This window comes from Echiichthys vipera, assembly GCF_963691815.1.
Source record: "Echiichthys vipera genome assembly, chromosome: 13".
NCBI lineage: Eukaryota > Metazoa > Chordata > Actinopteri > Perciformes > Trachinidae > Echiichthys > Echiichthys vipera.
Window position 1 is genome coordinate 21,273,132 of NC_139838.1, and position 27,638 is coordinate 21,300,769.

Consider the following 27,638-nt stretch of genomic DNA (forward strand, 5'->3'; position numbering starts at 1 on the left):
TCTAACATGGACACACCAGCATCAGTATCCAAACCACTGAAACCTCACATGGAGTAACCGACTTTCAAATACGGCGAGGAATGCGTTGAGTCAAGCACGGGTCCTCTTTCATGTGGACGACACAAGCGATGCTTTGTGCGAGTGAAATACAGCCTCAGTCATTGTTTGACGTTCTTGAGGCTGTTAATGTGCCTCCTCTGTCTTTTTCCCTCCAAACTTTCACATTTCACCTGTCAGAAAGCACATTCACTTTGAAGACTTGTCATCATTCATGCCCCATTGTTACTTCAGTCCGTCTTCTTCCTGCGTCTTCTTGCCACCTGTGACAACATCAGTCAACTTTAAACTGTAAACTTTGTAGCCTTTTTTTAAAAGGGCTGAATGAATAAAGATTATTATTATTATTATTATTAGTAGTAGTAGTAGTAGTAGTAGTAGTAGTAGTATCATCATCATCATCATCCTTACAAGGTGAGTGTCCAAGTGTGAGCTTCTTCCCGTGTGCTTAGGCTGTCATCACTCAGATCCAGGGCACTGCCACCATTGTAGACAATAATGTTGGATATTATAACATGCCGCTGCAAGAAGGCTATAGAGATGCTCCGATCAGGTTTTTAAAGAGCTGATACTGATCATAGTGTTAAAGTCATCAGAATCTGATACTGATCTTTACAGGACTTAATAAGAAGTGTCTGCAGAATTTTTATATCCTCTAAAATACAAACTTTGTTCCTAATTTTTAAGGTTCCATTATTTTCTTTAGTAACGGTTTATTTGAAGGTGTGTGAGTGACTCTGTCATAACCTCATTTATGAACGTTTGACTATTGTTATTAAGTTTGATTTGGAAAATTGTGACATTTTGAATGCAAAGTTGACATTGTTTGAGATGTCTTTGTAATGTCAACTTGACATTAACCGAGGCAACGTAACCGGGCCTAATCATCAAAATTAAAGAAATAATGTTAGCATTATCAATAATTGTCATAATTGGTTGGTTTTGACATTGGCTGTCATGAGAGCATTATCATTGTGTCAGGAATATTTTCCTCAACCTCGAGTAAAGTGGTAGAATGTGGACTTGTCATAAAGATGTCAAAGTTTTATTACACTGTCAAATGCTTTTATAACGGTATCATGAATAATTCCCTTGACCTTAACTAAAGTGAAACCATTTGGACTTGTCATTAAGGTGTCATTAAATGTTACAAGGCCAGTTTGATGACAGGGAGTACAGTACTGAGGTGATTTACGAAGCTTTTGACAAGCTTGACTTGTTGCTGAAGTTACCACTTACTGCTGCTTAGCGGCCATTAGCTTGGTTATCTGTACACTTAGTGGCCCTATTAGCTGACGCAACCCAGGACCCAAACCTGGCAAGGAAATGACCTCAGTACCGTATTCCTTGTCGTCAAACTGTTTTTTATCTGTCTCGAAGGCTGTCCACAAAGATTATTGTCTATTTACTTTGAGCAGAGCTTAATTACACATTCTAAGGGCGCACTCACACTGTCCTTCTGCACCGGGCCAAAACCGTTTTTTCGGCTAAAGCCTAGTACCTTTAAGCAGTGTGAGTGCACCCGTTCCGCGCATAACTGCGGACAGCGGGCCGCCCAAGGCCCGCTTGAAAGAGGTGGGCTTTAGCAGAGCCGTTTGCACATGTACGAGCAGGAGCATGCGCACCTGTACGAGCATGAGCACGAGCACGAGCACGAGCACGAGCACGAGCACGAGCACGAGCACGAGCACGAGCACGAGCCCTATGGCGGAAGCGTTATGTGCGCCTGTTCGGACATGTAAATAGAAGGACGGACCATGCGCGGACATTTAACAACAACAACAATGGCGGTGAAAGGTTCACGTTGGTGTGATGCAGAGGTGGAGTGTTTACTGCAGATTTGGCCGGATGAAAATATTCAAAAACAGTCGACAAGACGCACAAAAACTCGGAGGTCTGTGGAAAGATTTGTAAACAAAGCCACACACACGCGATCAATGCGTGTGACGTGTTACGGCGTGATGATGTATGGACAGCAAGAAGCATTGGCCAAGGCCCAGGCAGTGTGAGTACAAACGGGGCTGGGGCGCGGGGGGGAGAGGGAGGGGGGACAAGTACCCTAAAGCCCTGGTCGCGGTGCGGAAGGACAGTGTGAGTGCGCCCTAATACTCTGTCACACCCTTTTTTTTATTCTTGTCAGAGCAGATTTTGAAAAAACTAACCATTTACATCTCTTTGATCACATAGTTGCAAATCTTGAGTCCGTCAGGCTGACCAGGAACGTAAACTGCATCTGAAGAAGATCCTTTAGCTGAATGGATCAGGCACTAAGAACCCTATCTGTGTGACACTGATGTATTCGCCTTGCACATTTTACAATTGTTTTCTCTGATTAGCAACTCTAAAGACCATATAATGAATATCAGCAGATAGCGATCAAGGCTCCATCAATCGGAGTGCTGCTATTTGCTTGTAATGAATGGTCATTAAAAAACACTGCTGGTTGTAAGATTTTTTACAAGATTTCTTATTTACTGTACATTGTCTCTGGTCGTTGAGTGTATATCAACGTATTTAACAACCAAGGGGCTGATATCATCCGTCTCCTAGCCGGATCAATACCAACTAAAGCAAGATGGGTTTTTCACAGGCATACACACAAACACACACACACACACACACACACACACACGTTCATACATCGAGGAGATCTGTAAACATCATCTCATACATTTGTAACAGTCTGTGGCGTCCATTACCTTGCTCTTTCTCTGGCTCTCTCTCACACACGGAGGACAAATCAAAAACATATATTGTCTATTTGTCTCCTTCTCATTTTCTTCCCTGTCCCTGGACAGACACAGGACTTGACAGACAGACAGACAGACACACACACACACACACACACACATGCACTAAAACCCCCTCTCTCACAGACACTCAGTCTCACAAACACAGAAAATCGAAATCACAAATCGGCTTAACTCTCCCTGACACGTCTGTGAATTAAGCCTTTCCGTTGCTCTCCCTTTCCCATTATAAAGGCGTTGTCGGAGGCTGAATCAGTAACAGGTAGCCCACAGCTCCTGCTGCTTCTCTCTCGCTCCTCTTTTCTCCTTCCTTTCTTCTTCCTCGCCTTCTCTCCTCATCTGTCTCTTGCTTTGTCTTCGCTTTCTCCCCGTGTGTCCCTCAGCCGTTCTCTCTAACTCTCTCTCCTCCCTGTCCCTGTCCGTCCCTCCTCGCTCATGTCTTCTTCATGACCTCCATCAGCCCTCTCCTTAATCATCCTTCTCCTGTCCTCACACAGTCTTTTTTCTCTCTCTTTGTTACCCCTCTACTTCTCTCGTCAATCACATCAAGTGGTAAAACATAACAACGTATTATATATTTTATGTTATGAGAGAAACATTGAGCTACAGGTTGAGATCAGTTAATATGCTTGTTACAGTAAGTTTATGTTGGGGAATTGCTTAAGTAAAGGATCTGCATTGAGTTGCACCAGCTATTGTAAAGCTGTCATTAAGTTTTAAAGTCCTTCCTAAGATCTTAGTAATGACTAGCTTTCAAACTAGTAATTTGCTAATTAGGTTGCGCCCTTAAATATTAAGAAATGTGTTTGATACCGTCGTAAAGACTTTAGTCATATGTAAATTGACTGCGAGTGAACATGTATAGTGCTGTCCAGTCAAAAGAATAGACATTCGTCATGAACTGTAAAATGTTTAAAATACATACTTTAAAGTTGAAGTTTTAGAGTGGTAGGTATTTGTGCAGTTTAGGATGAGAGGGACTTCTTATTATGCTTATTAGAAACTGTTTTGTCTGTCTGTAGCCTGACATTATTAGCATAATAATTTATGATTGAGGCACATTGTGTTAAATCTTTCCAATTTATGTCATTATTAAAGAGCATTTCCATCCAGTCTTGGATCAGATATTTCAACCATGTTTCATATTGAATCTTACATAAGCAAGAAAACGCTTGTTTGCTATATTTTGCTCTAACAGTTACACCTAGCAGTTTCTGGATAGAAATATTTAACAACTAACCTCTACTTTTGAATTGATTGTTGTTATTATTCTTATTGCTATTATTCAAATATAACCAGAAGAATTTGTAGCCTAGTTTTAGAGGTTTTACGTTAAGGTTGTAAAAGTATTGATATTCTGAAACCTTTACGATACCATGTTTAAATCCAAACAATCTGTTTAATTTTACATAAGATAATTTTAAAATTTGCCCACCAAAGCTATAAAAAACAGACTTTCTGGGGCGTTCAGTTGCACCTCAGAAAAACATTTTTTTGTACACTAGTATCGTATCAAAGTTTTAAAATTCTGGTATCATGACAGCCTTATTTCACATTACCCCAATATTCACTGCTAAGATAAGGTAGTTGTGTACAGCAGTGCAGAACATGCTTAGGCATCAAAAATACTCTGTCAGGTTTAGGAGTAGATCGGGTTTGTTACATGAGTTAAGCATGTAAGTTACATAACAAAAGTAAGTCAAAATGTTGACTTTTGGTTTCACACGGTACATGAACAGCAGCCCACTGGGTAAAAGTCCTGTGTTTGTTGCCCCATCCATCCTCCCTGAGCTGACTTAGCCACACTTTATACCACTCCACCTGACTTCGTCCTTAGAGGCAGCCCTGCACGTCCTAGCCCACAATTATGTTGGTTATATACAAATCATATTACTTTTCATAGGTATAGTAGCCTGGGAAATTACACCCTTGTGTTTGTGTGGTGCAACCCATTTTCATTTAGTGATGTATAAATTGCCACTTAGTAAACACTTACTACCTCATAATGAGACTTACAAAGAGCTGGTGCGATTGTAATGCTTCTTCCACCACTGATCTCAGCATTCCATGCAGCTTCTTTCTTTTTGTGCTGAGGTGAAACTCCGGGAAGGATCACATGAAGCTTGCATATCGAGTGGGAGAGGGAGGGATACAGGGGAGGAAGGAGGGAGGAGAGAGAACGAGAGTTAGCTGACTGTGTTGTGAATGCAGGGAGTCGACAAGCAGAGCGATTCTGACAGGCTGTGTCTGCACAGTTTGTTCTCCAATAGGCCCACACAGAGTCACCAGTGGGGTGCGCACATGCACGTTCACACTCACACACACTATTGAGTTGCAGGCTCATATACACACACACAGACACTGTCAGTCTCTTTGGCACTCATGCACAAACGCTGTTACACACAATGTGTTGAAGGCTTACCTACACACACACATAGACACACTTAGAGTACAGACAAAGTGAGAAGAGAGGCGAGTGGAGCAGAGGAAAAGGGCTTGGTTTTGAACGTCTTCCTCCTGAGGCTTCAGTGCTGGGGAAATGGAGCTATCATGACAAGGGATGAAAGAGCAACAATGGTTTCATCACTTTCGCTCATGTTCCACTGCACCGTGAAAAAGAAGCTTCTAGCGTTCTCCTCCGCCCGTTAGGGAAAACATGCCGCGCATTACACCAAGAGGGGAGGCTCGAGAGCGAGTGAGAGACGGGGAGGGAGGGCAAGAGAGAAAGCATCCTCTCTCAGGAATCAATGAACAGCACACACCCATATTGTTGATACATCAGCAGCACATATTGACTATTTTGATGGACCAAAGACAATAGCGTTTATTGATCTAGAAAATGTCCTTGTATTCTGTTGCTGTTTATTGACATTGTCCCTCTTCCCTTCATCTTCCCAGACTGCGTTGTCCCCGCGTCACCCCTGCCTCGGCCGCACCCTTCTCTCTCCCTTTGTTTTTTTTTGCTTTTATGTTTTGGACAATTCCACCTCTTCCTTGACTTTTCTCCTTCCTGTCCTGCTGACTTTCTCTCTTTTCTTCTCCCCAACTTCCTCCCTGGCCTCCTTTAACCCTTACCACCACAACCCACCACACCCTATCCTCTTGCTTATACAGTACACCCTTATTTATACCTTCTTTGAAGGGATAGTTTGGATCTTTTGAAGTGGGGTTGTATGAGGTACTATGTAATACATGACTATATATCCATAGTCATGTATTATATAAAGTAAATCTGCACACCCGCTCTTTGGAGAAGCAGACAGCACTCCCATTACGAAAGCTAAGCAATGTACTGTCGTGGATGGGGCCACACATCAAGTTAAGTTAAGGTGTATGCTATATTTAGATTATTTTCACCGCTTTACCTTGTGGTCAAACAGCCGTTATATTCACCTATGCTTTTGTCATAGCCACAAGACCTCATTAAAAAAAACTGTAATTTTACCTCACTGAACATAAGGGTTGCTGATCTAATACTCCCTCGATCTGTTTTTGTGTTAGCTTCTGACCCTCTTAAACACCAAAGTCACACAATAACATAAACAAACTAACCATCACACACTGACACTATGGATACTTCCCTCATACAACCCCATTTCAACAGCTCTGAACTATCCCTTTAACTAATGAAATCAGTTCACTGATTTTCTGATATACATGTTTCTTGTTGGGTTTTTACATTACCACTTTGTGGAAACCAGTAGAAGTCAGGCTAAAGAATAAAAGAATATTTACAATCTTCATCATTTCCTCTGTTCCAACTTTCATCTCTCTCACCCTCTCCTTGTCTTTTCTCTCATTGCAGGGTGCAGTGATCACGCCAGCCATGGACCACACTATGTCCATGCAGCCTGCCAGCATGATGGGCCCTCTCGCCCAGCAGATGAACCATCTGTCCCTGGGCACTACAGGAAGTGTGAGTCCTCCTCGCTGTGCTACAATGAGTCACGCACACACCACAATACAGACGTCCAAACAAAAGCCCCTCTAGCTGCCATAATCCAGACGAGAGAACCTCCAAGTTGATAAACTTTCTGTGCAATCAGGAACTGGTTTCACAAACACAGACTTTGACGTTGATCTAACTGCTGGTCAGACTTTAGATCGATGTCTAAATTAATCCAAATAAAATGGTTCTTAGTCCACAGTTAGCCTGGAGCAAGGGGGGCTAACTAATTGAATCTGGATTTTTATACAGCTGACCATATGTTGGTACAGCAGTTAGTAACAGTTATACTCCATAATGATTGAGATATGTTGTATCTTGCAGCCTCTTTGGAGGTAAGATGTAATTGAATTTCAGAGCCCTCCACCTTGTCACCTGCATGGTCAGTGTTTGTGTTGACTAATTATTTGGTTTTTTTTGCTCTTTTGTAAGCTTGATAAACCCTCTATACTGTATGTAGCCCTCTTAAATTCATACACACACATATTCCTATTACACTTCTACCCCTTACAAGCCTGATTTAGAAGTTGGAAGTTTCTGATTACAAGTGAATGCAGCATAACCTTTAGTGACAGTCCGGGCCAGCAGACCAACCGCTGTCAGCAGTGTCACTAACATGGCGGCTTATTTACATCCAGCCTGGTTTTTTATTGTAAAACTCAAGTAGAAGTGCTTTCAGTAGTGTGTCATATGATCAATCACCATTGTTTTAACTCACGCTTTGATATATGGGAACTTAAAAGACGATTAAATAGAAGAAAGTCTTACAGAACAATACAGATTTATTCTGCCACCAGCAGTTGTTTTTAGGTGAATATTTTGTTGCTAGTAGCAACCGGTACTGACACAGTCCCATTAACAGTTTAACTGACGTTGTTACATCCACCATTTTGTCAGATCTTTACAGGCATCTTTTGTCTACTCATTAAATGTCCTGTCTCTGATCTCAAGGCACTCTTTTTATTATAGCTGTTGAGTGATTTGTTAATTGTGTTTTTCTGTGATTTAGTTTACTGAAACAAGGGTATTTTACTCGATTAATTATTGTTTTGTACTTCCAATGGGGACCTAATGTTTTACTGGTTATATTTTATTTACTTCTGGTAAAAGAGACAGTATAATTAATTCGACAATAAGTCTATAAAGCTACTTTTGTCAATCTACTGTCATTATTACAATACCTTTTGTCTTGTTACTGGCATCTTTGTATTGTCCAGTATATTTCTGCAGTTTCACAATTGCTTTTTGTAGGCTAATAAACCCAAAGGCCAACTCCAGTCTTCAACCTGCGTATTAACTCAGCTTAGCTCACTTCATAACTGTCCACCTACAGTACACAAACACATGACTGATACAAATACAATATTATCTTTAAGGTCTAGTTTGTAAGATTTAGTGGCATCTGGCAGTGAGGTTGCAATCTGCAACAAATCAAGGCATCAAAGTCAATCATTCATTCATCTTCATGCATCAAAGTCAATCACCCCGTTTTTTATAGCATCAAGTAACACTTGAACATACATCAGCGAGATAAGATCTACCTCAAATAACAGAAAGCATCTTTGGGAAAACTGTTTTTCTTATTTTATTTTGGCACATGTCCCATCCGCCAACATATCACCTTTTCTGCAGCCAGCTGTGACTGAAATGTGTCAGCTTCATTTACAGGGAGCTGTCAAGCCATCCATCTTTATATACAGCCTACGATTGATGGAGCAAGTGTTTGGTTTTTCCGTTCTGGGCTTCTGTAAAAACATGGTGGTGCAATATGGCGGAGTCCATGCGAGAGGACCCGCGCCGTATGTAGCTATAAACAGCTCATTCTAAGATAATGAAACAAAACCATTCTTATTTTCAATGGATCCCCCGAAAATCCTACACACTGGACCTTTAAGTATAAGATCAAAAGAATAATAGAGCTATTTACAGAACTTTTCTGTTTAATCATAATCGGTTATGTGCTAGATTGATAAGGATATATAAATGCAGGGAGTTGTATATACAATTTATTTTTTCAGGGTCAATAAACCCACGACTATATGGTATTCCTTTAGGAGAAATGCAAGTTAATACACTACAAATCCATTCATAGCAAGATTTACTTTAGATGTATATGGGACTAGAACTGTTGCTGTTATTCCTTTCCATCAGACCAGTCCAGCAATGAAAAACCTCTAAAAGTCCACATCTGCTCTTTGAGACAGAAAGTGATACGTTGAGAGAGAAAATGGCAGGTGTCCATTACACCGTAGGTTTAGGTCAGGAGGACCAAGTGGGGCTCTTTTATCTTTGGGGAACATTGTTCATTTGGGTCTAAAACAAAGTACACATTGAGTAAGAGATGGATTTTACATTTCCTTTCAAGAAAGCCAAACCTTCTTAGGCTGTCGCCACATGTGCTCTGTCATGGAGTTGCCGTATCATTTGTTTGTTCACCGCCAGTTATTGAGAAAGCATGTTTCCTCCCTGATCGTCCACATTAAACAGATTTCCTGTGAAGTTTAACAGTGTGACAGGGCCCTCTGTTCTCCACCTTTCTCACTTTCACCCTCTAATTTCTGTTTCTTTCTCACACTTTCTGACTCCCTCACTCTCTAAATCACACATCAAATCACTCCATCCGTTTTTATTATTACACACACACACACTTACGGTCGCCGCCCCCTAAACCAGGAACTCCCCCCTGTTTTAGGATCAAGTCGACTTAGAGGTGTCGCACAGCTCTGAAGCCTGACTTCCTGCCCTAACCCTGCTGCCGGGGGCAGGCAAGCAGGCAGCTTTGCTCCGGCACTACGTTTGATCTGTGTGTGTGTGTGTGTGTGTGTGTGTGTGTGTGTGTGTGTGTGTGTGTGTGTGTGTGTGTGTGTGTGTGTGTGTGTGTGTGTGTGTGTGTGTGTGTGTGTGTGTGTGTGTGTGTGTGTGTGTGTGTGTGTGTGTGTGTGTGTGTGTGTGTGTGTGTGTGTGTGTGTGTGTGTGTGTGTGTGTGTGTGTGTGTGTGTGTGTGTGTGTGTGTGTGTGATTGAACAGTGCTGTATTGTACAGTTACCCATGTGTTTCCAGGTGAGCTGTCAGCAACTGTGACGCCATGTTGGCTCTGTCAGGAATGCCCCCTCCCTAATCTGCCCCAGCTGTGCTAACAGCCAGGATTAGAGACAGGCTAATCTACGATGATGGCTTCTGATGTTTGATGGGTTGTATTGTAGGAGACAGTGGGTTAAGGCATTCTCTCTCACCTTTTTTTTATTTCTGGTATACTCTCCCTCTCTTTCTCTCCTTTCTGCCTGCTTAGCTTTCCTGAGGCGAAGTGCTGTGTAGCATAACTTCTCTATGGCTGAGCTGCACACACGGCATGCCACTCTTAATCATCAATGGGAATTGAGACATGTTTCCTATGAAGCTTGTTCTCAAGCCAGATGTGTGAACCCTTTCATAATGCCTGATTGAGAAAGAGAGAGAGTTAGGAACCAGCATGTGTAACTATCCATGTAGTAAACTAGACTTGACACCACATACTCTTTGAGCACATTCCTCTACACGCATGTGGTGAGGTTGTTTTGATTGCCCCCACTGGTTACGTGACTTAACCCTCGCCACCAAGGAGCACCTGCCACGATGACTAGCGTCCCCAAAGTCAACAGCTTATTGCATGGCCGCTGAAGGCGAAGCCACACCTCAGTATACCCCCTCTTGTGCCAGTACACTCTGTGGCTGTTTGTGTATGGCTGTGGCTTTCTTCTTCTCGCCAAGGAAAGAACCAAATGTTCCCGGTCCGCCCAAGCTGCGACAATGGTGTGGTGACCGTGGCTTTCCAAAAAACGTTGGTTATTTTGCATCAAAGATCGACACAGATGGTTAGGCCTGTTAAAAAGGAGTGGAATGTAAATACCTTGCCTCGTAATGAGGAAGCGTGGACCGCTGTGTCGTCTGATGGTCACTGCTTTGGAATTTAGCAGCTTCACCAGAAAATGTAGTTTTCAGCAATCACCCAGCTCATTCTGGGGTCTGTCTATCTTAAACAACTTGATAACAGAATGCTAAAGAACCTCAAGCTCACTGTTTATGGATGGCACACATAAACATGCCATCCGTGCTCCTCACTGATTTATTTTCCCATGTTTGGCGCATATTGTTCTGCCACTGATTTATTTACTATCTCCGAGCTCTCACCACTTAGCAGGAGTCTATCTGTCATGCCATGTGTTTGCTCATGCCTGTTAGTTGCTGTGCACGTGTGGATATGCACACGCTCTATCATTTTGGTCTTTGTGTGTGTGTGCATGTGTGTGTTTGTGTGTTTGCAAGCATGTCAGTGTCTGCGTGAGTGTCTGTGTGTGAGCGACAAAGTGTTTGACATGACAAGAGGTGACCTTCCCTCTGTGTTCTCCATCCTATTCCTGTCATGGCATGTAGAACCCAGGTCTCTGTTGTCATGGGGACAGTAGTGATCGACAGCTTCTCTGTCACTGTGAGACAGATTTGTGTGAAACGCTCGCCTCTATTATCTGAGCTGTTTCCCTTGGTTTTCTGTTGGGAAGTCTAAGTACAGTATGTTATTCCACATTTCTAGAACCGTGCATGGCTATATTTAACCTTAACTCAGCACGCACTCTCTTGTCTTGTAGCTTCGCATTTAAACAGTAACACATGTTGACATCCGGGTGATTCCCAGTACCACCGAGCAGTTAGGTCCTTGCAAGACCTTGAAGGTAATTGCTGAGAGAGGCACAACCTTTTATGGCATTTTTAAATTTTACAATGTATTTTGAATGTGTTTAAGGGCTCGTAGCCAAGAATTATGGTGCAAGAGCTGTGCAGCTCTCGGATGAATGTTAATATTCTGAATTTGAGGTCTGTGCTCTAAATTTAAAGCTGTGTTATGAATTGAAATGATGTGTTCTGAATTTAACTGAGCTCAAAATATGAACTTCTGAACTTGGATGATATGTTCTCAATTTGTATGCGCATTAAGAAAAGCCATAATTCATGTTTTTAGATTTACTGTATACCGCATCATTTTGTTATCTCAAGGCAGATCTTTCTAGTATTTTAACTGAAACTGTGCTGATCAACTTTTACTTCACAGTGGTTCGGGTTGCACAATTGAGCTGCTCACACTGTGGCCTTGGTTAAACTGTTGCGGCCCTATATTGCTAATGAGGGTAAAAAAAACATCTTTAAATCCCTTTTATACTGAAATAGTAAATAGTGAAATAGTAAAAGTCTATACTATAAAAGCCTGCTGATAAGAATGTGTTTAAGTGAGTGGTTAAAAAATGACACTGGTTTTGCCAGTTTACTGTAAATCTCTGCAAGCGGGGTGTTAACAAAGCCTGAGGGCCAAGATACAGAGGGCTTTTCATGGTGAAGTGGTACAGCACTGTGATTCACAGCCGCTGGTTTGCAGCTCTGATAGTTCCCATTGTGTTGGAGCCCCACAGCTAAGATCAATAGTCATCAGAGCCCATCCCCACGCTGCTCTGCCATTAATAACCTACACTGAGTAGCTGGATGCTCTTGCCTTGACAACTGTTATCCTCCACCTTGCAGACGATGCGACAGAACAGCGTGTCGACACAGAGGGGATAGATAGATGTGGAGGCTGAGTGACAGACGGAGAGGTGGAGGATTTATTAGAACGTTTAAACATGCTAACGTGTTGTGCTGCAGTTCACCAGTGCCAGAACATAGAACATAGAAATTCTTGTTCATGTGGAAAAGCAGAAAGTCAACTGCCCTATCATCCTTATACCCACTAAACATAAATCTTATTCGATGCAGAGGCCCAAACCACTGTAGTATAAGAGTGGGTCTGTCTATAGTATGGTCCACTATGTCTGTGTCTCTTCGTCTTGGCATTGCTGCATTGCGGTGTGACTTTATACTGTAGTTATAGTTGTATGTCATAGAGAGTGATGGTAGAGAAGAGACTTAAGGAGTCTACTCACACCAACCTCGTTAAGGAACTATTCAGGCCTCCCGTTCATCAAACATACCCACACGCCATCTGCTCCAGTGGCAGGTGTGTGTGTACGTGTGTATAGATGTGTCTGTGTGCGTGCGCGTGTGTTTGTGTCTGTGTGTGTGTGTGTGTGTGTGTGTGTGTGTGTGTGTGTGTGTGCGTGTGTGTGTGTGTGTGTGTGTGTGTGTGTGTGTGTGTGTGTGTGTGTGTGTGTGTGTGTGTGTGTGTGTGTGTGTGTGTGTGTGTGTGTGTGTGTGTGTGTGTGTGTGTGTGTGTGTGTGTGTGTGTGTGTGTGTGTGTGTGTGTGTGTGTGAGAGAGAGAGATAGTGTGTTACTGTGAGAGTGAAACACCATTTATTGCCAATTAGGGATGTTTTATATTGCCCAAACCTGTCCCCTGACTATGGACAGGGAAGTATTAAAAGAGTTGAAATTGGACAAAAATCATCTTTATCACCATAGCAACCCAATTCACTGTAGCCAGGCTTGACATCCCCCTGACTTGCCACAGCAGTGACTGCCAAAATATGCCCTGCTCAACCTGTCACATTAAATAGGTTAACTAATGGTTATGGTAGAAGGAAAAATCTTATCTCACTAAATTCTCTTGTTAAATCTAATTTAAATTCCTATTGCAGTCCTGCTGAGAAATCTAACATTTCAAATGGACATCTTCCCTTTGACAGGGAGATTTTGATATTGCTAATTATCTCCTGCTTCCCTTCATTTGCTTTCATAAAGCCCTCACAGGTGAGTTGACTGAATAAGTTAATGGGAAGAAAAGGCGAAGACTCAAAGTCCTGAGAAAAATTGGTATGCATGGTTTCGATTCACCAGGGAGAAGGTCACTTCAACAACCTGAAAGGCCCTTTTAGACAATAGCAGGTAGAGAGAGAGAGCGTGTGTGTGTGTGTGTGCGCGCGTGTGTGTGTGTGTGTGTGTGTGTGTGTGTGTGTGTGTGTGTGTGTGTGTGTGTGTGTGTGTGTGTGTGTGTGTGTGTGTGTGTGTGTGTGTGTGTGTGTGTGTGTGTGTGTGTGTGTGTGTGTGTGTGTGTGTGTGTGTGTGTGTGTGTGTGGTTGGGGCAGCTAGTGACAGGAAGGTGAGAGGGAAGAAGGGATGACACAGAGAGGTAATGTGGTAATGTGTCAGGAAGTCTGGATTTGCCGCCTCACCCCGTCCTGAGTGTGACAGCCCTGGAGGTGTGATAACCTTAAATTCACACGCATAGGCCCACACAGTCACACTCACATACAAAGGCACACTAACATCCATCCCAGGGCATCCTCCTGGCCATGTGTAGCCTCGGTGGGGGAGTTAATCACCCATGTCCATGGCCTTTAGCTGCTCTCATTAGCGGTGAGCGGTGGAGCCGTACCCGATCCATTAGCAACGCTGCTGGTAATGACACTTCACCAGCACCGCCGGGCCCATGGCCAAGAAAGGCTCCGCAGCCCGGTGCAGCCCCTCCATTACTGCCTTCTACTGCATACTGCCGCCACGCTTTTTAGCACTGGCAGGGGGGCTGAGAGGCGAAGGAAAAAATAAGACAGAAAGAAAGGGATTGTACTTCCCTTTTTTTTTTTACTTGGTCCGGAAAAGCAGCAGGAAGACGTGGAGAGGAGGAGAGGCAGCCTGGTGGCTTTTATCTGGGATCACATCCGTTGGCGCTGTACTGCAGCATTATCGTTCCAAGCCTCTTTGTCTTTGTCTGTCTCTCACAGGCGCAAACACACACACATACACACACACACACACACACACATGCGTGTTTGTTCCCGCCAACGCTGCACAGAGAGAGAACTACATGCATCTACATACATCTACATGCACATTTGGACAGACAAATAGTGAGAAGTCATCTTTAATGCACAGGCATGCACTAATTAAAAAGAAGCAAACACACACTGGCGAGTCCAGCCTACACCCCCCCACCCCCACCCCCATACACACAAACACACACACACACACACACACACACACACACACACACACACACACATACACATACAAACACACACACAAACACACACAACATGCATTCATAGCAAGTCCCAGGAAAAAAAGCGTCCCACACAAAGTGCAGTGTCCTCATTCATATTGCATGTAAATGCCCCGTGGCTGTCATGTAACCGAACTTGTGTCACGTTTGTAAAATGGCCATCATGGAGTGAGCTAGCACCCAGTTAAAAGCCCGTGCAGGCATGTCTAAAGGAATATAGGCCACAGGCAACAGACCTCCTGACCCCCCCCCCCCCCCCCCCCCTCTCTCTCTCTCTCTCTCTCTCTCTCTCTTTCTCTATCTATCTATCACTCTTCCCTTCAACTTTTATTATTGTTTTTTATATCTTCTTCTCAGTGCATTTGCCTGCCTGTGAAGTCTTGGTTGAACAGCTGGACATCTCTTCCTCCTCCTTCTCCTCTGTCTACCTCACATACTCTCTTCTGCCCCGCACTATGTGCACACATATTCCTTTAGCGCCCTCCAAAGGATGCTGAGAGCAAAGCAAGCTCCCATTCCCAATGGTTTAGGGGGATAACTAAAGTGATTGAGACTTTCAGGGAATAGGGATATCAGTGTTGGATATCTGAAAAGTCTTTCTCTTCCCATTTTGTATTGGGATTTGGCATATTTTGTCAGAAATGTGTGTTGCATGTAGTATCAGTGCATTGCAAAGTGTAGCGGGGATTTTGATACGTGTTTGTCTTCTGTTTGTGTTTCAGTACATGACTGCTGCAGCTGCCGCGGCGCCTATGCAAGGGACCTACATTCCCCAGTACACTCCTGTGCCTCCAACAGCCGTCCCTGTCGAAGTAAGACTCACACGCATGCACACGGTACTTACTAATAATCTCAAATCTGTTGATGTTTACCCAAAGCAGGAGGACATCATTACTCCTGACAGCCCCACTCACTTACACCCACAAGCGCTCACTTCGTCATCTCTAAACCGGCTCACCATATTAACAGACCAAACAGTCATTAAATAGACAGATTACATTTTGAAAGACGCTGTAAATTGCTGTCTTTGAACAAATGGCCTCGCACCACAAGCAAATAACAAGAGTGAAAACTGCAAGCAAAGCAAGATGAGTCAGAAGTTTTATAGTATTTGGGAAAGACATTTGAAGTGCAGCACAGACTCTGTCACTTCTTCAGTGGCTGTCTGAGCTCATGGCAGGTTCGGGTAGTCCAGCCTGGGAAATGATGAATGCGGAAAGCAGGCAGGCCGGCGAGGAGAGCGGGATGGCTGTCTGCCGGCTGACAGTGCGGTCGTATTCAGATGGACTATCAGTCGTGTATCAGATGACAGGAGCTGAAGTGAGACACAGTGCCGGCGGTGCTCTCTCTCCCTCTCTCTCTCTCTCTCTCTCTCTCTCTCTCTCTCTCTCTCTCTCTCTCTCTCTCTCTCTCTCTCTCTCTCTCTCTCTCTCTCTCTCTCTCTCTCTCTCTCTCTCTCTCTCTCTCTCTCTCTCTCCTCCGCCACAGCCGGTCCAGGCTGGTAGGTAGCTGGAACACACACATCCGTCAGCCACGGAGCTCTGGTTAGCCCACCAGCTATGGACAATGACAGTTTCCCTTGACAGACCCATTAGTCGCTCCCCTCTCTCATACCCCCCTCCTCTGAAAGCTCCTCATGAAGGAGTGGGACGAAAGAGAGAGAAATGTAGTTGCAGTGTAGCCCATGGCGCCTCCTACCTATTTCATCCTCACCGCCGTCCTCTCAATGCCAGCGTCAGCAGCGGGGTGTACATCACTGCATCAGCCAGTGTCTGCAGGGCTGATGTATGGACAGGGCGCGGTATCCTTGAGAGCTTGTTAAAGGTGATTGAGATGGCTCAATGATGGGGGCTATCCGTAATGCTAGACACAAGAAAAGGCTAAGGGCTTGTTGTGATGAATTCAGTGCACATGGTCATCTCAAAAGACGTTTTTTTTTTAACCTCAAACATAGAAGTCAAAGTCTGCAAGCAACTTAGCACATTTTGTACTAAAGATCTTTGTTATACTTGACTCAGATGCACTAATCCCATTGTTAAACCTTGCTCAAAAGATTTCTCAACAGATGTTATGAATGTGAGAGACACGCATAACGACACATAATGATAAATGTAACTGTTTTGCTTATATAGTGTGTGGAGAGCAACGATTTGGCCAAAACAGCACACAACTCTAATGGTACATACAGAAGGACAGTGTGAGTGCGCCCTTAACAGATTCTAACCGCTCTAAACACTAAAAACTGGAAATCTCGCACAAAAAAAGTTACTTTAGAGTAAACTGTTTTTTATTCTTGCCCGGGTTCAGACGGGAGAATCTACCCACTTAACGGATTTGTAATCAGTGAGTCCAGAATGGAGCTCCGAGGAAATTGTGAAAAGCACTAAGATACCCCACAGCACAGGAAAATCTGTCATCTAAAATCGCCTTGATTCTTGTGTAGTCTTTCCAGCATCACTTCTGTATTATCTGTATTACCTTCTATATATGTTTTGTATTTAATTTAACCACTTTGTTTTCACTGTTCAATAGCTTGATTGTTTTATAACAGACACACATTCTTTAACTTTTTTCTGCTGTATCACACTTGAGTGAAATGTTCAAATTCAATCATGTTTTGTATGGTTGCACCTTCACTGTTTATAAATGGAAAAATGCTATGTATCTGTGCACCTTTAGGCTGTTTTATATGCGTTTCTGACAGTATATACGCATCCTTGAATGGAAATGTTTAGTATTTTCAATTTAGTTCCGTGGGCGTGAGGATCGCTTGTGTTTAAGTTCAGAGTGTGTGATTCTGAGAAGTTAACTTTTTTATATATTATTATTTAGTTGTCTGAGAGGGCTTCACAGTCTTTACAGTTACAGACCCTTGATTCAGGTAAGAAAAATCTCCTTCAACAACAGAGGACAATTCCCTCCTCAGGGACAGAAGGCATGCAGTGCAGTGGACAGAAGTAGTAGAAGTCAAATGTTTACTCGATTCAGTCACATACTTTTCAGCAGGAAGTGCCAGGCTTTGCAGAGACATGGTTGTTAAAGTTCAGATCTCACGCATTTCCTCCCGTGTGTGTCCTCAGGGAGTGGTGACGGACGCCTCCCCCCAGACAGTGGCTCCCTCGTCACAGGAGGTGGCTGGCCAGCAGCAACAGATCCAGGTGGACAGTGCTGCCGACCATGTTCCTGCTTACTCATACCAGTCCAAGTAAGTTGCTGTCAACCACTGTAACATGATAGTTTCACCTTTCAGGGATTTTGGAAAAATTAATCATAATTATTAATCATAATTTATGATGATTAATAAACAAATGAATCACAATGCAAGCACATGGCGAGGACAATATATCTTGTGAGACAAAATCAATTAGTCAACATAGATTTTGTAATACCTTTTACAGAGAGGCATTTATCTGTATAAAGGGGCTGTACTCCACATTCAGAACATTAATACAACAGCAAACAAATCTTTTCTTTGCAAAGACGTGGTGGAGTAATGGCGTCCTGAGCGGAGAATGAGGTCACTCTTACTCTGTGTGTGTTGTAATCCTAGTTATTCAGTTTGTTTTGGCCCCACGCGCATGTTAGTGCGTGTGAGTGCCTTGTGCGTGGGTTTCAGGCGCCAAGGGCCGTCCCACATTGTCATTAACTTATTTTTCCTTTAATATTATTGTGTGTGTTAGGTCATGTAGCAAATCAATTAGCAGGTCGTCTACATGATTATATTTGGGTTTTATATATTTTTTGCATCTATTTGATGGAATAGTTTGATTTGTCAGGTATTTTTTATCCGTATTCTCCTCCCCTAACATGATCATCAGGTCTAACAATACATTCTGTTCCCAACACTCCCTAAATACATCCACCTCCTATAGATAAGCTCCATCTCCGTGATTTTATTTTTTTAAACTAGAGGGATATTATGAGGGGATGTTTTATACTCAAGCAGTCAAATTGCAAGGTATTTGTAGTTTCAGTGAAGCACCACAGTGTAAAATGCTACAGTAGTGCAGAGACACGCAGACGTGTCGTTATAAATGAGTCACATCATTCCTGACTACTTTAGTCAGTCGCTCGTGATTTTGGCAGCACTTTTTGCTTCTCTGACCCGATCGTGCTTCAGTCTGTCAGCTGTCAGCTCTATTGCTTTTGTGTTTGTAATATTGTGCTTTGATTACAACGGCACACCCCTTCTCTCTCTCTCTCTCTCTCTCTCTCTCTCTCTCTCTCTCTCTCTCTCTCTCTCTCTCTCTCTCTCTCCCTCTCTCTCTCTCTCCCTCCCTCCCTCTCCTCTTTCCTCAGATAGCAACGGCCTGAGCGAATGTTCCTGTGACAGCGTTGCCTTGAGACAGAGGGTGGCTGCACTGTGAATGTGAGAAAAAGAGAAAAGAAAGAGATTGCTTCCAGATTGCCCAGGCACCAAAAAAGAGACACTTTTTTCATTTCCTACCTGGCCTACGAGAAAAAAAAAAGAAAAAAAAATAACGCAAGAAGGAGGCAAAGAGTGCTGAGGAAGGGGATGGGGAAATTGCTGGGCACAGTGCAAAGAAGTGAAATTGTTTAGTCTGGGAACCTGCCTGAAGGGCTGGGCTGAAGCTTGAAAAGTTTCTCAAAGAAAAATACTCAACCAGTTAAAAAAAAAAGATGAAAAAACCCTAAAAAAAAACGTACAAAAAAAGGTTGAATGCGCAGGTAGGTGATGAAGTTTATTTTGTAATTAGAAAAAGGGGAGTCAAGTTTGAAATACACACAGAGATTGTCTTCCTCAGATATTAAGCTACGGTTTCTTTTCACTCTTTTTTATGTTCTAGTGTTAAATTTTAGTTTTCTAGATATATTCTAAAACAAAGTGTTTTTTCTTTCTTGAATCTTCATGGCCTTAATTTGAAGGGCGGCAGAAACTTTTTACAGAGTTCAAGTCTGACGTCTGTTAGGGGGGAAAAAAGTAAAACGAACTCAGTCTCTTGGACCACTCGGAGGGTACAAGACACTGGAGGAGTTGTTCTAAAGAGGAAAAAAGAATCTATCACATAAGCTGTACAGATTTAATAGAGAAGAGCTTTTTTTTCTTTTCTTCATTAGAAGAAAACTTTGATAATTATTATGTCAGAGGTAACTAAGTGTCAGAAGAAAACAAAATGTCTGTTGGGGGGAAAAAGACTCGGGGGGGAGAAGAAGAAGCTTTGAAGAGATTTTTCACAATGAGGAAAAAAATGAAAACATAAGAAAACATGCTGCGTTGTGGATGCAGTCTGTTGCAAATGCTGAACTTGTTTTTTTATTATCATAATTATTATTTTACATGGCAAAGTTGCTGTCAACGACATTAGTGCTTTTTATCTGCCACATTTTACCTTTTTTATGAGCTTTAAGATGTTTTTAGCCCGCTTTGCTTGTCACACTGCAAAAACAAACAAAAAAAGACGAAAAAAATATATAAAATTTATCCAAAAAAAAGAAAAAAACTACGGGGAAAAAAAAAATTCTGGCAGTGAAATAAAAAACAGTAGATTCAGTAGGAGCTTACGGTTTAAACCAATCAGTGCAAAAGCAATAGAAGGAATTGTTGACAATTTCTGTAGTCTTTCCTAGTTGTGGATCAAATGCAGCCCATGGATGGCCATTTTTATACCAAAGATGAAGAGACACTCTGAACCAGAGTTTTGTTTTTGTTTCTTTTCTTTTCCTTTTCATTTTTCAGTTTGATTTTGTTGTTGTTGATGTTGTTGATGTTGATGATGTTAATGTTGATATTGTTGTTGTTGATGTTGCTGTTGTCGTTGTTTTTTATTTGACCTTGATGGCCGGACCAGTCCTTACTATCCTTCTTATCATCTTCTTTTTCACCGGGTTTAAGCTAGTTTTACACGGTTGTCCAAGCTTTCACACACGCACACACACACACAGACACACACACACACGCACACACACACACAGACAGACAGACATGTGCAGACATATCTAAACACACACACACACACTTACTGTAAAAACTCATAAAACACATAAAGCAGTATTTAAAGTGTGATGCAACCAGTGGCAGTCTTACCAAACGTCATTTTTTCGTCACCACTCTTTGTGTCTTTTTGTTTCCTTATATGTCTCACTTTTAAGATGCTTCCACACACCGTGGGTGCGTTCCACCTTTCACACACCTTTAGGAAACAGATTGGGGAATGCTGCTTGCTACACTTTGTGATTGTTGACACACTGCTTCCAGCTTAGTGACTTCTGTCCTCCAGTCTCTTTATCTCTTTAATTCAACCATGACTAACTCAGCATACTGGGCTTCAGTGTTGGGCTGAGCTGCTGCTGTTTCACTTCCTGTTAATCTCTTTCATGTGTCACCAACCTAGGTCACTTTTTTGAGTATTTACCGGCTCAGATTACCAGATGAGTGGTGTTTGCTGCATATTGGACATCAGGTAAGTTGTAAGTCACAAAAAAGTGTACAAATCTGAGTTTTAACACTTTAGTAATGATTGCATAAACTTAATGGTAGTGACTTAACCTATTTGGCAGCCAAAACATATTAAAACAACCGTGAAGAAGTAATAGAAATGCTTAAAAGAACTAAAAGGGCAAACAGAGAGCGCATGCCTCCACCAAAGCATTTCAATGTTAATGCAATGTGATTTTTTTCAGTCAAGGAATTATTTTTCCAATTATTCCAATACCACCTGAATGCAGCACAAATGACCCATTTCACACCAAATATGAAAAAGAACGTTTTTTAACCGCTCCTTTGATGCGGATAAGCTCCAGAATGCAATGACTTGTTCCTCTGCCATTGCTACACCCTTCTACAACGCTTCATGAAAAGCAGGTCAGTAGAGTTTCCATAATCCTGCTGACAAACACACAAACCAAGCCGAAAACATGACCTTGGAGGAGGAAATATTTGAACTTTTTCAGAAATGTGATTATTCACGTCCGTTCTCATTTGTATGGTAAATCTGAAGCTACCGCCAGTAGTTGGTTAGCTTAGCTTAGCTTAGCACAAGGACTGGAAATAGCTAGCCTGGCTCCGTCTGAGGGTAACAAAATCTTATACCAGCACCTCTAAAGCTCACTAATTAACACACTAAGTTTCATTTGTTTAATCTGTACAAAAAACAAATTGACAAAACAACACCTTGTGTTGTGCCGGACTATTTCTTGGCCAGACACGGTAATTGACCGGAGTAATCACCGTGAGCTTGACACGCAACCAGCAGAGGCTCCAGGAAGTAACTGTGTAGAAATGTTGCACAATTCCTTAAAAACACATCTGTACAGAAGCAAGACCTGTTTTGCATTGTAAGACTGCCATCACTCTAATGAGGTGTGGGAGAAGTGTGTTTTCTGTCTGTCCAGAACATCTCCCTGATAATTTTCCCAACGCACGCGAGGGAGCTCAGCACACCTGTGGGAACTAACTAGGCTCCTCACCAGCCATAACAAGATGTTGATGGCAGCTCCTTCCTCGGCCCCACCACGGAGTGTCAGTTACACCCCTGGTTGTCCCAATTTGTTGCACAAACAACCCTGTCACCTTCCATCCCAGGGCTGTGCAGAGGTTTTCAATGATTTCATCTCTGAGGATTGTCCCCTGAAGAAATTGCCTGTGGGACAGCAGCCATTTCCGCCCCCATTACAGCAGCCTTCGTGTGTCAGGAGCGCTGTGTGTCTGCTCTGTTGGCCCATGCCCACCCGCTCTGCCCCACTGTGGGGCTACAGTGCTAAAAAGATGCCGTTTTTTCCCTGCTTCACTGGCACCATTAATGTCCCATGGCCAGGCCAGGCTCCTTTTGCTCTCATTTTCCCTCATTCTCTCCCTCTTCCAACCCCCCAACCCACCCCCTCTCGCACTCTCTCTGAGGTTTCTTCTCTTTATTGGATGGTGCAGAAGCAGAACCACAAACCAATTTCAGTCACTCTCGCAATGAGGCTTGACGGGCCCAATTTGTCTCCCTCCGGGGCAATAGGATCCACTCCAGCGTCCCTCAAAAGACCCCTTTCTTCCAGAGACAGAGAGGGATCTTTTTGTATGGTGACAATTGCAATTGAGCTCTTGCAGTTCATGTGACTCATTCATGATGGCGTGTTGTGCGCATTACGGGCAAGCTGCTTCATCATGCGTGGTGATGTTTGTAACTAACAATCAAATTGTACATGCAGTGCCTTTTTAACGAAGCTTCAAAACGATTCCAAATTATATGTGTGAAAGTTTCTTTTTGAAAAGCAAAGCACATGGAAGAGCTTGTTTGATTCAGTTGTGCTAAAGAACGCTTACACAATATCGAAGCTACTCTATGGTGCTAAAGAGGAAGCAGTCTCGGGCTTTGTGCCTTCATTTTGTTAACTGATCTCTGTGACGCACCGGCCACTGTTGATCATTTGGCCATCAGGTCACTCTTACCAGGCCACCTGTCCACTTGACAACACAAAAGAAACATGCACACAGGTTCCTTAAATGAACTGCACCTTTAAAGCCATACATACATTTTCCTTTCCCTCAGTCTGTGTAAATACCTGCTCAACGTTCTTATCTTCATCCACCAATGGAGATGAAAAGCCAAATGTGTCACTTAAACTGTCTCTCAATGACCGTTCAGCTGTTTATTGTCCAATCAAATCAACACCTGCCCTTTTCCAGTCATCTGATCTGCCACTCAACATCTGCTCGTACTTGCCTGGAGGCTATGATTCGCTCTTATCGCCCAATGAACAAGTATATGCCACATTACAGTCTTTATCGGCTACCAACTGACAAATGTTGGGTTTTGAGAGCTCCCCGGACAATTCCCACATCACATCGTTATTGTTGCATGAACTCACTGATTTACATTTCTGAGTCATTTTGAGTGTGAACAGAGCTGCTAAACTATAACTTTACCAGTTTTAAGCTAGTGTGTGTGTGTGTGTGTGTGTGTGTGTGTGTGTGTGTGTGCGTGTGCGTGTGCGTGTGCGTGTGCGTGTGCGTGTGCGTGCGTGTGCGTGTGTGTGTGTGTGTGTGTGTGTGTGTGTGTGTCTGTTTTATACAGACGACATTTTTGAAGCTTAATAGGACTTAATAATGCAGGAGTTGCACATCGGAGAGCAGAGCGTCCCACAAATGGCCTGAGATTCAATAGTAATGGCATTACGGGAAATAGGATTACAAATAGCCAAGAGATTATGGAAAAAACGCACAACAAAGAATATCAGCTCTATTTCGCTAATGGAGATTCAAGAAAGAAAAAGATTTTAAAGCAGGTGCTTTTGGTGCTCCGTACCAATATTTCACAAAGATCTGAAAGATTACCCAACAAACAGAAATTGCTTTTTCTTAATAGCACAATGGCATAATGTACCTTTTCAGAATACCAATACCTTTGTGTAAGCGTACAGAAGGCATGCCTGCAATTTCAAGGAGGCTGTAGCAGAAAGGCTCTGCTCCCAGTCCGCCCATGTGTCAGCACAAACCAGGAGTCAGCTATACCAAGAGTGAAAGGGTGTGTGTGTGTGTGTGTGTGTGTGGGAAAGAAAGAGAGGAGGTTCATTAGCTGCTGTTGCCAGGCAGAAGTGGTCATAGCCTGGAGTTTCTCTGTCTTCATTCAGCAGTATGCCCCCCTGTACAGGACTCCAGGAGGTGACCAGCTCGACCCCTCACTAATTAGCAGCACTCGTCCTTTCCTACGCCATCACACCGAGGCAGACTCTCCTTTTCTACGCAGTCGTTCATCATTTTTCACCTCTTCTCCTCCTTAAATTTTGTATCCGACATACCTCGCCACCAATTTCCATCCATCCATTTGCATCACTTGCATTCCTTTCCTTCCCCCTCTTCAAGTCCACATCAGCATCCTTTTCAGAGTCTCAATCTGCTGATCCCCCATCATCTTAGGATCTCACCTACTCTCAAACTGACCGGAGATCCCTTTTCATCCCTTTTCATCCTTTCGCAATGTGCAAGATGACATCATGTACTCTTATGTTCATTTTGACACATTTCACTAATCAAAACAAACGCCATAGTTGTGACCGCATGCATGAGCGTGGGAGAGCCCTCTAAAACGAACGTTCATGGAATGTGATGCTGCCACCATTTGCAATCTGTGTCCAAGCACTTAATAGCTTTTGGGAAACGGGCTTGCCACCATCACTTACATTATTTTCTACAGTATCAGCAGGGACAGCAGGTTGGAGGGGTAATGTCCTTGTTGGCATGTCATTCATATTGCAGAGTAAACGCGGGCCCCACTAGTGCTCTAACTGTTCGGGATGATATTTTTTTGCTTCCATGGTGCCAAAAAGACAAAACATAGTTTATGCAATCATCTATTAAGTGTTAAACAAATTTGTTTTTTTAATTATTTATATTATAATATCTGAGTAGCCACAGTGCAGTAAATCTCACTCATCTGCCTCAAGGAAGTTTAATCAGATGCTCAGAAGTGCTTTCCAATGGATGCAGGAGAAAGGAAGAATACTGTACACAGTGAATGGTGGGAAATGCAACATTTCATTCCCCATCAGTCCTCTGTGAATAACTCACACACACTCTTCAAGGTAGATCCGATCTTCCGTGAGCTTCTCTGAAAAACCTGTTAAATACAGATCTGGAGACTTAATACCTACATCCTGGTCTTTCCAGTGTCACCTTTTCAAGGTGAGGGGCTTAATTCACTGCGATTTCTCAATCCGTCCTTAACTCAACGTTTCTCACAATCACTGCCACCATCCTTAAATCTGACACGATCCAGAAAGTCATTTAGGTAGTGTGGCTTCCCCACTGTCACAGGAGTAAACTCATTAGATGTATTACACGTCATACTCAGTTGTTGCAAGGTTCTAGCCAATCCCCATTGGTTAGGAAAACAGTAGTCCAGAGTTACAGAGAGTGTGAAGGAGAACCGTGGCTCAATAACTCATCACACACCAGCACACAAACACGCACACACACACACACACTCAATCACACAAAATGCAGTGGGAAAATTGCTCAAACTGCCCCCCACAAGAGCGAGGCCCTGTGCTTTTTAATTGATGCTTCAGTCCTCCTTTGATGAGCGCTAACGATTGGCAACACAACCCCAGGAGTGCAGCCGGTCAGCCAGCCAGCACAGACCTCGTGGAGTTCAAACAGCTCCCTGAGAAATACAAAATCCAACAATCCATAGGAAATGGCCGACCAAATTGTTTAGAGATAGCCAGCACAGACGGTGTATGGGATTCATTTACCAGATAAAAAAAAAAAAAAGAGGAACTATTTATTAGGACAGCAGAGCGGTTTTTAATTTTTTTTTTGTTAGTTTTCTCTTATTGTTGTTTGCGTTCGTTTTTCACTTTTCTTTGTTTCAGCGCCGAGGAGGACATGGTCACGCCTCGCACACGCTGCTCAGTGTGTGTGATCTTTGAGAAACTATCTGTACATCTGTGGATGTTAGGGTTTGACTTGGGTTTTATGAGTTGTTTTTTTCTCTCTCTGATGAAGCTTTCAATAAAAAAAATGTGGAAAGAAGCACCAAGGAGCGTTGTTTTCTTTTCATCTGAATCACAAATGATTGCGTCTCATTGCAGCTAGCAGTTTTCCTGTCTTCGAGTTCCATGTGTTATTAGTGGGGGGAGAAAAATTATGCACCAAGCATCCTCCGAGGAACACACAGAACACACCATCTTCCCCCACCGACTATTATCTATATGACTAAATTGCAGTAGGAAGTGAGAGGAAGCCTTATTATAATCATCCAGCCTGATGGCACCTGCTGCACGATGACCTTGGGCAGTCCCATCCTCTCATAATTACAGTGTTCACAAATGGAGCTAATACCTCTCAATGGGATTTCCCCCATCACAGCTTACACACACTTGATTGGGCATAAAGTGGTCATAATCAAAGATGGAGGAGCCTGCTGAAGGAAGAAGTGGATCGATGGCAATCAATCTCCCTCTTCACTCTCATTTAAGCCCAATCAATTGCTGTCCTTGTCACCTCCTAGGGACGCATGTACTGTCAATATCACAGATGCACAGTAGCCAAGTTTCCACTGCGTGAGACGTCCCTGCAAGATCAAGGCAACAAAGCCGGCACTTCAAGACAAAGGACATCTTAATAGAGAACAATCGACTGGTCGGTTTGGACTGAGTGTGTGTGCATGTGCACTCAGATGTGCATGATTAGGGCACCAGGACTCAGCTTTTTTTGCATCTGCTGATCTCAGTATCTCAGTGCTTGACAGAGATAAGTGTATGCGTGGTACATTTACAGTGATTTGAAACATTTTACTGTAATGAGAGTCTTCCATGGTGCCATGGTTTTCTCCACTACACTCTGGAGGCTGTTAAATCTTGGGAAATGCAGTGGGATCCTTTATCGGGTAAAATGCCACAGATTCAATCTCACTCCCTCGGAGCCAGGCAGCCTTCTTATCTGGACTTATAGAGATGTAGCAGCTGAGCACCACAAGGGTGCAGCATACCAACACAGATGTTATCTGGTGTGTTTATTTCACAGAGGAGTGAGAAACCCTCCATGCACACATACACACACCACCACTATTGGATACAGATCAAGGGCATTTCCACTGGGTGAAACACAACAACACAGCCAGCTTTCCCATCGAGCGTCTGCCATCTGCTGAATATACACAAAGATCAGGAAGAAAAGGCATGGATGTGCATTAAAATATAAATCTGTCCTAGCAGCAGTACAAATTGTCTGATTGATGCACATTTTTATTGGAGTAACATGCTCTTGAGGGGTCTGAAGCATTTGCTGTCGATAAGGGAGCTGATCCTGGCAGAAGCTTCACTATGACAACTGATTTCTATAGAAACAAAAATAAATCCTTTAAATGTCCACCTGAAGATGAAGACCAAAAAGAAGGAGTACATTTGGAATTTATTTAAAGGACACATAGTATGCTCATTTTACAGGTTCATGCTTTTATTTGGTTCTTCTACCCG

The 27,638-nt window shown here is 42.9% G+C and overlaps 1 protein-coding gene across 5 annotated transcripts in view; it reads left to right on the forward strand.

Annotated features, from left to right (window-relative positions):
* LOC310955661 (RNA-binding motif, single-stranded-interacting protein 3) overlaps positions 1 to 26,173 on the forward strand; it is a gene marked incomplete at both ends in the record, with an annotated part of 278,373 nt that extends 252,200 nt beyond the window's left edge. For 2 of the 5 annotated variants that reach the window (XM_083925623.1, XM_083925624.1), the window contains 4 exons: positions 6,613 to 6,723; positions 15,434 to 15,523; positions 17,792 to 17,916; positions 19,015 to 26,173. In XM_083925623.1, the coding sequence (XP_083781749.1) occupies positions 6,613 to 6,723; positions 15,434 to 15,523; positions 17,792 to 17,916; positions 19,015 to 19,078 (390 nt within the window). Of the gene's footprint in view, positions 1 to 6,612; positions 6,724 to 15,433; positions 15,524 to 17,791; positions 17,921 to 19,010 lie in introns of those variants that run through there. The other 3 variants (XM_083925621.1, XM_083925622.1, XM_083925620.1) reach the window with 2 other exon arrangements.
* Between the last annotated feature and the right edge of the window lie 1,465 nt (positions 26,174 to 27,638).